This window comes from Oryzias latipes, chromosome 1, assembly GCF_053564925.1.
Source record: "Oryzias latipes strain Hd-rR chromosome 1, Olatipes_Hd-rR_3.1".
Classification (NCBI taxonomy): Eukaryota; Metazoa; Chordata; class Actinopteri; order Beloniformes; family Adrianichthyidae; genus Oryzias; species Oryzias latipes.
Genome location: NC_136237.1, coordinates 2,475,463 through 2,488,029, shown reverse-complemented (window position 1 = coordinate 2,488,029; position 12,567 = coordinate 2,475,463). Strand labels below are relative to the sequence as shown.

Below are 12,567 nucleotides of genomic sequence, written 5' to 3'. Positions count from 1 at the left end.
TTCCCCCATCATGACGCGGAATCAAAGACGCCTTTGGGGAGAGACAGGAGTCGGGTTTGCATGAGGAGCAACTTGGTGGACCAGGTCCCCGTCAAGAAGATGAGTCTGACGTTCTGAACTCCTGCCAAAGCCCATCCCGCCTTCACACATTGTTGGAGGCGTCAAGCCGAGCTGAGGCTGCTGGGTGCACCTCCTTCTCCCACCTCCCTCCCAGGAGCTGGATGCGCGCCAGGATGGGATCGGCTTCCTCATCCCGTCAGGAAGGACTTGGATCGACACCCAAATATGGAGAGACCGAACACCAAGACATGCTCAGGTGGAGCAGGAGACGAGCCAAAGAGGAGTGCACCCTCTATGAAGAAACTATATGACTGTGGTCTGGGCGCGCAGGGGCTGGTGGGTCGAGCCCCGCAGCCGTCTTTGCGCAGCAGAGGTCTGGTCTTGCTTACAGCGCTGTTCCTGGCAACAGCGTCATCAGAAGTGTGCGTGAGGCCGGAGGCGGGAGCGCAGAGGGAAAAACCAATCAGCTCGGCGCGCGGCGCGCTATAAAGGCGGCGCAGCCGGCCGGCCGCCTGTCATAAGGAAACTGAGGCGAAAACTTTCAGCAGAAGCGTCTCCTTTGCCCGCAGTGGAATGAAAACTCCCGAATTTATCAGTGGATCCCGCTTTGAATCCAACTAAAGGTACAAATCGACGACGTGGTACAGTACAGTTCCAGTGTTTGGGGAAGTTTTGCTGTTTCTGGTAGCTTTTGCTCGTAATTCCGCGGGACTTTGGACAGTGACTCCTTGGGGACACTGACGCCGCAGCGCACTCTGTGTTTGACTGTCTGATTTGAAATATGTCCACAATTATGGAACAACCTTTTTATGACGACTCGTTTCTCTCTGCTTATGGCCATCCAGGCGCAGCGCTGCCAGACTACAAGCTGCTTAAGCAGAATATGAACTTGAACTTCACCGATTCATATCGGAACTCCAACTTCAAGCCCCAGCTCCTGCGCGCCGACACCGATTTCTATCCGGCGGGGACGGCGGACGTGAGCTCGCTGAAGCTCGCCTCTCCGGAACTCGAGCGGCTGATCATCCAGAACAGCAACGGGATCATCACGACCACCCCCACGCCCGCGCCGTACCTGTACAACCGCGGCATCACCGAGGAGCAGGAGGGCTTCGCGGAGGGCTTCGTCAAAGCTCTGGACGACCTGCACAAGATGAACCAGATGGCTCCGCCAAACGTCTCCATCGGTTCCGGCGGGGTGGGCTGCCCGGCTCCGTCCTCCGTGTTCGGCGGGTCCATGCAGCCCGAAGCTCTGGAGTACACCAACCTGAGCAGCTGCACCACGAACAGCGGCCTGGGCGCCGCGGCCAGCTACCCCCCCACCACCATCAGCTACCTGCAGCACCACCACCACCACCACCACCAGTTCCACCAGCACCCCCAGGCCGTTGCGCACGGCTCCCACCACTTCCAGCACTCCCTGTCTGGGGCCCCCGTGCACTCGCAGCGCTACGGGGGCCTGAAGGAGGAGCCCCAGACGGTCCCCGACATGCAAAGCAGCGACAACGGCTCCCCCCCCATGTCTCCCATCGACATGGAGAACCAGGAGCGGATCAAGGCGGAGCGCAAGCGGCTGAGGAACCGGCTCGCCGCGTCCAAGTGCCGCAGGCGCAAACTGGAGCGCATCGCGCGCCTGGAGGACAAAGTCAAGGTGCTGAAAACGGACAACGCGGGCCTGTCGAGCACGGCCTCCCTGCTGCGGGAGCAGGTGGCGCAGCTCAAACAGAAAGTCATGACGCACGTCAGCAGCGGCTGCCAGCTCCTGTTAGCGCCCAAAGTCAAGTCCTACTGAAGAAACGCTGCACTTTTTTTGGTTTTTGTTTTGTTTTGAAACACTGGACATGAACTGCACTGAAGGGACGCGCAGTCTGCACGCACGCAGTGCACGCGCGGCGTGAACTGAGCCTCCGTGGTTTCTTCTGCGTCAGGAGAAGACTGAGAAACCTCAACCAGAAAACACTTAAGGCATTTCGGAACACAAGTGTCGTCCCGGTTTGACCCGTTTACACTTTCTTTCTTTTCCATTTGTTGTAAATTATTTGTGCTCATCAGGTTGAACCGGGTGATCCTCTTATTTTGTACTTGTAAAGTATATATTTAAGTAAATGAAGTGAAGAAGTCTTGGCTTGTGCTGTGGTTCTGGTAAACGTGGCCCGCTTCTGAGCAGAGAAAAACGCCCCGGTGGAGGATCGTTTCCTCGTGACGCACGCGCGTCACGCCTGTGAAGAAGGTGAGAGGAGCTGCCCGACCCGGCGTCATAACGCGACAAGGTTTCCGGGAACTCCCTCCCACGCTGCCGGTCACAGAGGCTGCGTTCTCCCCTTCCGAACCACAGACTCAGGCGTTTGTCAATGAGTGGTTCTTTCGAGCGAATTGGGACTTTCCCGCCGCGCGCGCGAGCGCGCGCTCGGTTTCCCAAAACAAGGCGCACGAGCTCTGGCTCACGAACAACCCAAAGGTTCCATGTAAACATGCAAACCAAAAAACTTCAGAGAAACTTACAAGAACTGATGCTCAGTAGAAGAAAAACAAAAAGTTATTTTTAGCTCAACAGTTCAGCTTTTTATCTGCTGAATCAGCAGCTTCCTCAGAACCTGCAGCTCAGACCAGAACTGCAGCAGAACTGACGTCACTATGTCTAGGGGGGTCTGAAAGCCTGAGGCTCCGGGGGCCACATGGATTTTTCATTTGATAAGGTCACTGTAAAGTATAAGAAAGTAACTTTATTGACAAACAGTTAGAGTACGCATCACACCTGACTACAGTACCCACAATGCCTCAGGAATCTATCAAGAGGTTTGGCTTGCTAGTTTAAGAAAGTCGAGACAAGCACACACAGATGAAGGTGCGCCTCTTACAGGAGGGACTTTCTATTTATGATGAAATTCAAGGAGTTAAGAATGGTTCAAAAATAAGAAGAGTTCACTCTACGGGCTCGGATTTCATTTGTTTGTTCGGTTGACACATTTGTGGCTAAAAAACACGGAATCGGTCAAATAAACTGCTTTTAATGTTTGTTTTTACTTTTTTTTTGACAGGACATTTACCGTCTACATTTGATTTGATGCATTTAGATGATTCTATGTGACACACGGTGCCTTTTCTTTTGAAAGGAAGTCTCGTGAACTTCGATCAATTTTATTTTTTCTCTTCATCTTCTAAATTGTTTTGTCCCATGGGGGGTCACGGGGATGCCGGTGCCTATCCCGGCCGCTCGTGGGCGAAGGCTGGGGACACCCTGGACAGGTCTGTCCCAGGGCCACAAATCATACAGCCGTGCACACTCACATGCACTCCTAGGGACAATTTAGAGTAACCAATGACGCATGTTTTTGGACGGTGGGAGGAAGATGGAGTCCCCGGAGAAAACCCACGCATGCACGGGGAGAACATGCAAACTCTACACAGAAAGGCCCCCCCCCTTGGTGTTCTGGTTCAGGCCTTTTGCTGTAACGGAAGGGGGCTAACCGCTGCGTCACCGTGCAATGTTTTTATTTTTATGCCATAAAATACCCATTAATTTATTTAACTTTATCGTAACAAAAATACACTTCAGTGTCTTTTATTTTATTTTTTGAAATGACTCATGAGACGCCGAGGCTCCTGTTGGGTTGGGGTCAGTAAGAAATCGACCTGAGCGGCTCGTGTACCCCGTCCCGAACAGAAACGCTCTCAAACTGTCCCCAATTTAAAGCTGCTTTGAACACAGAGGAGAGCAAAACTAAAATAAATCTTTTGGAGTTTGTCAGAAGTTTACCACCATCTAACGTCTGTATAGATATTAGGATAAAATGCTTTATCATTCAAGGACCAGAACAACATTTGAGGCGTCCATCATAATAAGGTGCATTAGGGATCTACAAACTATGGAAAGCAAAATAAAAGCAGTATAAATACGTACACATGCAAAAATGTTTAAATATTTCCCTCATGAGCCAGATGCACTATGGGTAAAATCTGTTTGGTCCTGTCTCTGTGGGATCTAGATCTAGTTTGAATAAGTGATGTCCTGAGTGACAGCAGTGGTCAGTTTTTGTCTTTGCTCGACCAAAGCTAGCGATGTTCTCCAGATGGCAACCGATGACCTTTCCTGGTCGCCCTCTGCTGGCCCCTCCCATCTACAGAGACACAGATGAACGCTTCCCTCCTGGTTGGCGGCGCCTTTCGGATGCGTCGACAGCCCGGGTAGGGTCCTCAGAGATGACCTTGAAGGGGGACACGTTCTCCTCGCCGTTTGATGGACAGCGGAGCGCCATTCCCCTTGAAGTCGATGGTCACCTTTTCAGTCTCTGTGGCGTTTAGCTGCAGGTGGTTTCTGGCGCTCCGCTTTGCACGCGCCCGGATTCCCTCTTTGGCGTTTCATCGAGATCCGGGCCACCACTGCTGTGGCAGTATCCCCTATTTTAGCCATTTATACATACCGCTTCCTAAAGAGATCCACTGGCCGCCACGGTGACGACATCCAAGTTACTTGATGGAAAAACGATCCGTTTTCCAGCTCCGAGGCCTTTTTCCAGTGGTTTCGGAGAGGAGTAGATGACAGTAGCCCCAACCTGATCAGCTGGTTCTTTTATTCTGGAGTTCCTATGAAATGTAGGCAAAAGGCGGAACCAAGAGAAGAAGCAGAAGCAGCCAACGTGTCGGCAGAGTGAAGCGTTCTAGACCTTCAAAGGACTGAAAGGGGACATTTTTGTTGGACTGGAGCTCGTTCTAAACAAGTTTGAAATGAGTCAAAGGCTGATATAGTATGGAAGTTGGACATCCAAGCAGCAGACCATCAAAATAAAATGTGAAGAATGCTGCCCCCTAGAGGACAACAAAAGCTGGTGATTTTCTTTTAACCTGAAATCAGACACTCATGAAGTCTCCCCACGGTTTTTATTAAAGACAGTTGTAGGTCAGTCATACCAGCAAACAATAAACAGTCAGTGCTTTGGACTACAAGGTGAATCTCTGCAGGCTGGACTCTAAACAGCAGAAGGGCCTTAAAGGGACATCTCTACTGACGGCGAGCGCTGTGGTCATGGAAACGGCCGGCCGAAAACCTTCACTGCTTGGAGAAGAAGGCTTTGCTCTTCTCCACGTCTGGGACGATGGTGTCGCTCCCGGGTTTCCAGCCGGCGGGGCAAACTGCGGGGAGGAACAGCGGTTATTCCAAGCTGCCGGGTCATTTCTGAGCGGTGCCACAGCTGAGGGCAAAGTGCAGGCGTGAAGGCCCAGGGGGGGCAGTAAAACCCCGCCAAGCACCCGGCTTCACAGCAAACGCTACAGACCTGGAAGCATGTGGCCTTCAAAATAAAAGTCCACACTGCTAATGCGGGACTGATGTTACAAAAGGGGAAAAAATGTCTCCTTTACCGTCACGCCAGCAAACAAAAACGATCTTAGTTGGAGAAGATTTTTTAAAAGGTTTTTCAAAGAAAAACTCATGCGGTCAGCAGTTGCATGACGGTCTGTGGACTTCAAAGACTGAACCGAGACTACATGCCAAAATCTGTTCTGAATCTGATTCTAATGTGAACAGACTGGATGGTTCCTGCAGGGCCGGGAGACGGGCGGAACCAAGGATCCGACTCTTTGGTCTTCAGCCTTGGATCCACATATTCAGTAATGAACGAAGAGAAAAGCTGCACTTGTAATGAACGACATGCATAGTTGTATTAGGAAAGTAATCAAGCAGCTCTGGAGTCCTTCAGGTAATTAAGTAAGGCCCTGTTGACAGGCCCTGACAGTTCAAATCAACGTGCAGTGTTGCTACCGGATCTGTGCCAGAAACCCGATCGGTACCCTACACGTGCCGATCGTCTGTCGCTTTTTTCAAAAGGGCCGCCAACTTTGTGTAAGACGTCTGCAACTCGCCCAAAAGGCTTCTAGCACAAATGCCTCCTTTGGTGTCCAGTTCAATTCAAAGTTTTACTTTGACCTTCCAACCCTCTACTCTCCGGCCCGGTCCCTGATGTCTGCCCACCAAAAACGATGACATATTCCAAAAAAAAAAAAAAACGCTACAAAACCAGAGGAGACCTCGCCTTTCGAGCGGTTGCTCCTCATCTCCGTTTTAAAAGTGGGGGTTTTATTCAGAAGAGCTGAATTCAGTAGTTAATCTCATTTTTCCCTTCATTGTCTTACTTTGCCTCTTTCTGATGAATGGTTGTAAATGGATCGTTTTTCACTATTACGAAGTACTTGGTGATTTTTATCTGAGAATCGTTCTATAGAATTAAACATTCAATTACTGGAACTAGATCAGCTCCTCGTAGTATTTTCCAACAGTTGTGTCTCCTTTACAATCACCAAGCTCTTTCAACAATGAACACCTCTGTGTTCTTGAACAACCAAAAGCTTCCCCGGCTGAATTACACCACCGTATACAACACCGTTTAATCCTAGATTGTGCTTTAGCGCGGACGTTTCCCGCCCCTGAGACCGCTAAAAACCCCAAACGCCAACTTAGATCGTTTCCGTTTATTTCCTGATACTGAAGGAACTTTTATTTTGGAAAACTACCGGATTCTGTTAACCACATCCGTCCGCCTTGACGCGTCACGAGACCATAAGCTGCTGCTCGGAACGGTAAAAGCTAACAAAAACCAAACAATAAGACGTGTTTGGAAAGTGTCTTCGGGGAGAAGAGAGTCGGTGAGGAAACTGAAGAAGAGCCTTCGGCTTCAAAGAAACATGAAACTGCTGCTTCCAGACAAAAGAGGGAGTCTTCCTCCAAATGCCAACCAGAGGCCGATCCGGAATGCAGATCAGGAACAAATCAGGGACTTTGTTCGGTTTAATCTTTGTCATTTGAAAAAGAAAAGTTTTTAAACTACATTTCTTGTAGCATTTTAATTTGAAAAATACGTTTTTCAGAAACTGGAAGCAAAAAAAAGAAAAAGGTAAAACTTTGGCCCCGTTTGGACCGGACCGTGAAGATATTGTCCGACATTAAACCGCCTGAAAAGGGTTTGCCTTAGTGGACTCGACACATTTAGCGCATGTTCGTGCACGGTTTTTCTTTTTACTCACCCTCTCCATATTTATCGGTGTGCTGGAAGGCTTGGATCAGACGGAGAGTTTCATCCACGGAGCGACCCACGGGCAAATCGTTAATGGTGATCTGTCTCAAGACGCCGTTGCCGTCGATCACAAACAGACCTCTAGGGACAAAAACAAACACGTCCTGTTGGGATCCTGCGTTCTCCCACAGCTCAGAAAGCCGGACGACGGAAGGGAAAGAATCGGACCTGTATGCGATTCCGTCGTCCTCCTTCAACACGCCGTAGTCTCTGGAGATGGACTTGGTGAGGTCGGCCACCAGCGGGATCTTCATGCTGCCCAGACCCCCCTGCTTCCTCGGGGTGTTGATCCTTTTGCAGGTTAGGAACATAAAACATGTTTAGACTTTACCACAGATCCACTTAAGATCCCACGTCTCCAACAGGATTCTTTAAATTAAAAAAAAAATAAAATAAACATATTAGGGAATTCACGAAAAAAGCAGACACGTTTCTATTCAGGGAAGCTCCGCCCCTTTTACAATGTTCACAAAGTTTCAGAGCGAACCGAAGCTGTGGGGCAAAAACAGCCAGCAGCAGAGGTCAGAGTACTTGCTCAAGGGCACCACAGCTGTGGGCCGTTTGTCCCGCACACATGTGATCTTTGTTGGGGCAGGAAATTCCAACCAATCAGAAGTTCCCGTCCAAAAATAACTCTCATGCCACCTTTTTTATCAAAACGATGTACATTCTGCTCAATGTCTTGAAAGGCAAAGGAATATGGGCAAAAAAAAAGAAAAGACTAAGTTTGAATGAAGAGACGCCAGATTTCCACCAGTCCATCTGTCAAGTGCAACCTTGGTTAATCAATAGGAATGTTTACGTCGCCTCCGTCACGCCAGCGTCTGGCGTCCGTCCCTCTGCAACGCAACGGTTCCATTTCCAATCCCACGACGCATCAAAAGCAAAAGGCCGGAAAAAGTAAAAACTTTCATTGAACTTTCAAAATAAAACTTTAGGAACTTTTATATTTAAGGTAACGTGCCAAACCATGCCCCCAATAGAAAGGGGGGGGGGGGGGGTGGAATGGGGTTGGAATTAGAAATGTGAATAAGGAAGCCAAGTCAAACAAGGTATTTTCTGTAACTATGACTATCGTCATTCTTTTTTCCTTTTTTCCTATCAAATCTACACATTGCAGTTCTATACTTTAAGATTTTTGCTCTGAACAGATGAAGCTGTGCACGTCCAGCTTAGAGGTAAAATCTTAAGCCCGGGCTCGAGTCTGAACGGTTATTAAAGTTAATTGGTCAGGTTCGGACCGGGTTCGGCTTTAATGCCCGCGGGCCTGTGTCGGGTCGGGCTGGATATTTTAGGCCTGATCTTACCTCTAGTCCAGCTCGACTATTTGACAGATTTGTGTTCAAACTGTCCTGTTTCTATGTTGTTTGTCTGAAAATTCCCCTTTTCACGACAAACGTCTGCAAGTCAAACTGAGCAAAATGTGATGATGAGGGAAGTGATCTTCACCTTTTCCTTACTGCAGCTCACTGCAACTCAGATCACACAACCTGCAACCACGCATGTTGACCTGAAGGGCCGCATTTACGGGAACGCTTTGTGGAAAAGAAAAAAAAAGTTTCGAGTGGAAGAATATTGGGGGGACTTTAACGTCTGACAGGGAGGGGCAGGTTTTTACTCCATAGGCTTTAGGTTTAAATCTGGACCAAGACCCGGACTGAAGAGGAGGAGCAGCTTAAGGATGAACTTAAGGGAGGAGCTGTGAGACCGTTGGGTCAGCACTTATCAAGACCCTGCAGCCAGACCCTGACCGGAGATAAACCTGGGTGTGTGTGTGTGGGGGGGGGTCTTCAGAACCAGCTGATGTAAGCTGTTGTACCACATCTGCTCTCTGGTTAGAAAGTGTTCCTATAGAATTGCTCCACGTTTGTAAATACTGCCGGTGCAGACTCAAATCCTGCACCGCCCTGTGTGTGCGTGTGTGTGTGGGTGTGTGTGTGTTTATGGGTGTGGGTGGGGGGTTCCCCAGTCCACCATAAACTGAGATTCGGATTTAAATTCGAGGACAACGCGTCGATCCTCACAGGTTAAACCTCCGCCTGCGTTCCCCTGCCGACCTTTTCTTATCAAAGCTTTCCGACTTGTCCTTGACCTTTGCAAAGACTCCCAACCCGCTCAAACGCAGTTTTTCCAGGAACAGGTTCTGATAGCAACCCGCTGACTCATCAGGAGCTGCGCTTACATGGACAAAAGTAATCGGAACGAACGCCAGATCAAAAGAAAAATGTGTCATGTAAATACGCCGTTCCACCAACACGGATTATGCAGATTGTTGATCAGATCATGGTGCATGTAAACCGTTTACTCTAATCGTGGGTCACTGCTGCCCTGGTTTACGTCACCTATAGACGGTGTGACGCTCCGGAGGAGACTTTGGAGCACAAACAGGACCGACCGCCTGCTCCACCCGTGTGAAGCGTGTCTCTGATCAGAGCAGAGACGTGTAGCTTCGTGGGGGGCGTTTTGTTGCGGTGTGGCGCTCCAGAAGAGGCTTTGAACCGCCGTCCGTCCTGCTTCTCTGCGTGAGCGAGCTGCTGGACTCAGGAGAACCGGGTCTCCCGATAGAACCGGGTCTCCTAGCAGAGGAGCGGCTCTGGGACGGATGTGAGCTAACGGAGGCGGCTATTCAATGGAGAAACGCTGCAGAGTCCTGAGAAACCGTGGAAACAATCCTGTGAATTCATGTTATTTCTGAATAAAGGCTGATGTTGTTCCCACATGTTTACATGCAGGCAGCAGAGATGCAGATTGCAGCATCGACCGCATGGATTTGAACTGCATCCACGGCTAAATGTTGTTGTTAGCACGTGTTAGCCTAAGCTAACCCTTCTTCTGGCTCTGTGCAGCCAAGAAAACATGTGAACAAGCACTAAAATCACCTCTATGCTGCAGCTTGTTTACAACAGAACTCAATGTTTCGTCTTCTACAGACGTTTCCGGTATTTTAGAGAGTTCTGCTCGTGTCACAATGATTTAATCCGAACCAAAAGTGTGACATATGTAAACGTTTGTTATAATCGTATAAAGTGTTTCTGGGCCCATGAACACGGTTCAATTCTACTCCGATCAAAGACATTTTGCACACGTCACCGCGGCTGCTGTGGGTGATCTCCGGTTCTTCCAGCAGGAGGACTCACCACGCCAGGTGGCTGAAGTGAGAATCTACGGAGCAGCCGATGACCTCGCACCCGATCTTGCGAAACTCCTCCGCCCGGTCGCTGAAGGCGATAATCTCGGTGGGGCAAACGAAGGTGAAGTCCAAAGGGTAGAAAAAGAAAACCACATACTTCCCTGAAACACACAGAAGGAACCGGTTACTCAACCCAGAGAGGATGAATCCAGTTACCCCAACGATGGCGTCGGTGACACCAATCCAAGCAGGAGCAGGTGCAAATACTGAATAATGGAGTACCTTTGTAGTCCGACAGCTTCAGGTCCTTAAACTGTCCATCCACTACAGCGGTGGCTTTAAAGTCTGGGGCAGGCTGGCCTATCTGAGCTTTTCCAGCGGACATGATGGTGGAGGATGAGCAACTGCAGGGACTAGAAGATCCACGGATGAAGAAGACAGAAAAACAACACGTTTAGGCACTGCAGCTGAAACAAAGTCTCACGGTTTGAGATCTCTGCATTCATCCCCCCTGCACCCCCCCCCCCTCCTCCTCAAGGAGGTCACGCGGCAGTCAGGAGAACAAAAGCCTTTAAGAGGCGCGCGGAACCTACAGCCTTAAACGACTCAAAAGGAGAAAGATAAGAAGAAAAAAGAGAGACGCACTTTTAAGGCGGGAATGAAGACTAAAGGTTGTTTAACTGAAGTTCAAAGTTCATTACCTGAAGTGTTACACACACACACACACACAAAGAAAGCACACATGTTCCTTCATTGTCTCTTAAGTTGGTCGAAAACCAACAAACGCCGCGCGGCTCCGGTTAGATCAAAGGCACCGCCAGCGACTTTCAAACGCGTCTCCAAGGCTGTTCGACCGAACCAACCCGGACCCAAACAAAGACGGAACCGCAGGCAGGCGGGCCCGGACCGTCGCTACTAGCTAGCTTCTTTTAAACATTAGCTTAAGAAACCGGGTTTTTTCTTCTTTTTTTTTTTGTTGTCAGTTTCTTCCGGAACAAACCGCAAAACCCGGAGACGCTGACGTCAGACCAGACTGACCCCGTTCACTCCCAACACACCTGACTGCCCGCCGAGAACTCGGAGGAAGGTTTGAAGCTTCTGGAGAAAAGAAGCGCGGCTGCGTGGAAACAAGTAGACCCCGACAGCTGCGCCCCCGGAAGTACTACACCCTTCAAAATAAAAGCCGCTCCTTCGGCCCTGAGAAATCTTTGGAAGAAGTTTGTGCGTTGGGGCTCACTAAAGCAGTGACACTACTAAGGAGTTAGGAACGTTGTTATTTACACGAGGACTTTTCCTATTCGGTCTGAATATTGAGGGAAAAAATCATGTGAAATCACTAATAGTGAAGAAGAAACACAATTTTCATCAGGTTGATTTTTATTACCCCTAGAATTAAAACAAAACCAAAATAACAGACATTGACTGTGTCAATAGCACTCTTACACAAGTGCTACATGCAGTTCTGCTCAGGTCACTTGCATGTCTCTGCTTCCGCTGATCCCCGACCTGCTCTATTGGGTTCAGGTCAAGGGTCATTGCTGGCTACTAGAAAAGCCACTCCCACTTCCTGAAGTCCAGCTGTGACAGTTCTGGCACCATGTGGTGGATCATCATCATCCATGAACAGGAAGTTGGGGGTGTTCTGGTGGAATTGGGGGATGATGATGGTTCTATAACGTCTCTGAGGTCAGAACCTGCAGTGACTGGACCGTCTACAAGAACCTGGTGATGCCGGTCCAAACTGTTGCTCCTCCCCCACCAAAGTGAACCCTGGAGACCATGTTGACCTCATCGTCTCGCTCCACCTCGCGTTCTCCAGCAACGCTGGTGACCATCTTTTCTGCACGGTGACCCGACCCTCATCCGTGAACAGGACGGCAGACCGTGGCTGCATCGTCCAGGTAACATGGTCTGTATTGCAAACGTTCACGGCGGCGTCTTGGTGTGGGTGGGGTCACCTGCAGCGGTCGTCTGTCATTCCAATGTGGTGGAGTCGGTTGGGAATGGTTAGTGTGGAAACCTTACTGTAAGTGTAAATTCAAAGTGCCCAACATGCTAACTTTTAAAATAAATAGCTTACAATATAACTCAAGATCAAATTAAACATGAAACTTGTGACATTTACAATGCACAGCCTTATTGTACTGTAATCTAACGTGTGTGGAAATAGATGAAATAAAGATGATCTGCGGACTGAAATCCAGTCCATTGTAAATGTTGCTTTATTTATGCTATGTCAGTCTTTTATATTTGTCCAGTTTGTAATTATTATTTACATTTTTGTATTTGTGGCCTTAAAAAAAAGAGTGG

At 49.1% G+C, this 12,567-nt stretch overlaps 2 protein-coding genes across 5 annotated transcripts; one reads left to right on the top strand and one right to left on the bottom strand.

Moving 5' to 3' along the window:
- Positions 1–447: 447 nt before the first annotated feature.
- Positions 448–2,181, top strand: LOC101169770 (transcription factor JunB). 2 transcript variants are annotated; one of them, XM_011480690.4, is made up of 2 exons: positions 448–683; positions 906–2,181. In XM_011480690.4, exon 2 carries the CDS (start codon positions 944–946, stop codon positions 1,850–1,852), a length of 909 nt encoding a protein of 302 aa, XP_011478992.1. In that variant the 5' UTR covers positions 448–683; positions 906–943; the 3' UTR covers positions 1,853–2,181. The 2 variants fall into 2 exon arrangements, with proteins under 2 accessions (XP_011478992.1, XP_004066340.1); XM_004066292.5 differs by having other exon boundaries at positions 580–2,181.
- A 2,740-nt stretch (positions 2,182–4,921) lies between these two features.
- Positions 4,922–11,492, bottom strand: prdx2 (peroxiredoxin 2). 3 transcript variants are annotated; one of them, XM_011480675.4, is made up of 6 exons: positions 11,316–11,492; positions 10,540–10,670; positions 10,265–10,418; positions 7,296–7,418; positions 7,078–7,208; positions 4,922–5,190 (listed from the first exon to the last, which is right to left on the bottom strand). In XM_011480675.4, exons 2-6 carry the CDS (start codon positions 10,640–10,642, stop codon positions 5,108–5,110), a joined length of 594 nt encoding a protein of 197 aa, XP_011478977.1. In that variant the 5' UTR covers positions 10,643–10,670; positions 11,316–11,492; the 3' UTR covers positions 4,922–5,107. The 3 variants fall into 3 exon arrangements, with proteins under 3 accessions (XP_011478977.1, XP_020561900.1, XP_078808131.1); XM_020706241.3 differs by having other exon boundaries at positions 11,296–11,380; XM_078952005.1 differs by lacking the exon at positions 11,316–11,492 and adding an exon at positions 10,959–11,111.
- Between the last annotated feature and the right edge of the window lie 1,075 nt (positions 11,493–12,567).

Excerpts from the sequence above, each read along its gene's own strand:
- LOC101169770 (XM_004066292.5), top strand. The coding sequence starts at position 842 with ATGTCCACAATTATGGAACAACCTTTTTATGACGACTCGTTTCTCTCT.
- prdx2 (XM_011480675.4), bottom strand. The coding sequence starts at position 10,642 with ATGTCCGCTGGAAAAGCTCAGATAGGCCAGCCTGCCCCAGACTTTAAA. Across the intron at positions 7,419-10,264 it reads CACTTCAGCCACCTGGCGTG|GATCAACACCCCGAGGAAGC; the intron begins GTGAGTCCTCCT and ends AACCTGCAAAAG. Across the intron at positions 5,191-7,077 it reads CACCGATAAATATGGAGAGG|TTTGCCCCGCCGGCTGGAAA; the intron begins GTGAGTAAAAAG and ends TCCTCCCCGCAG.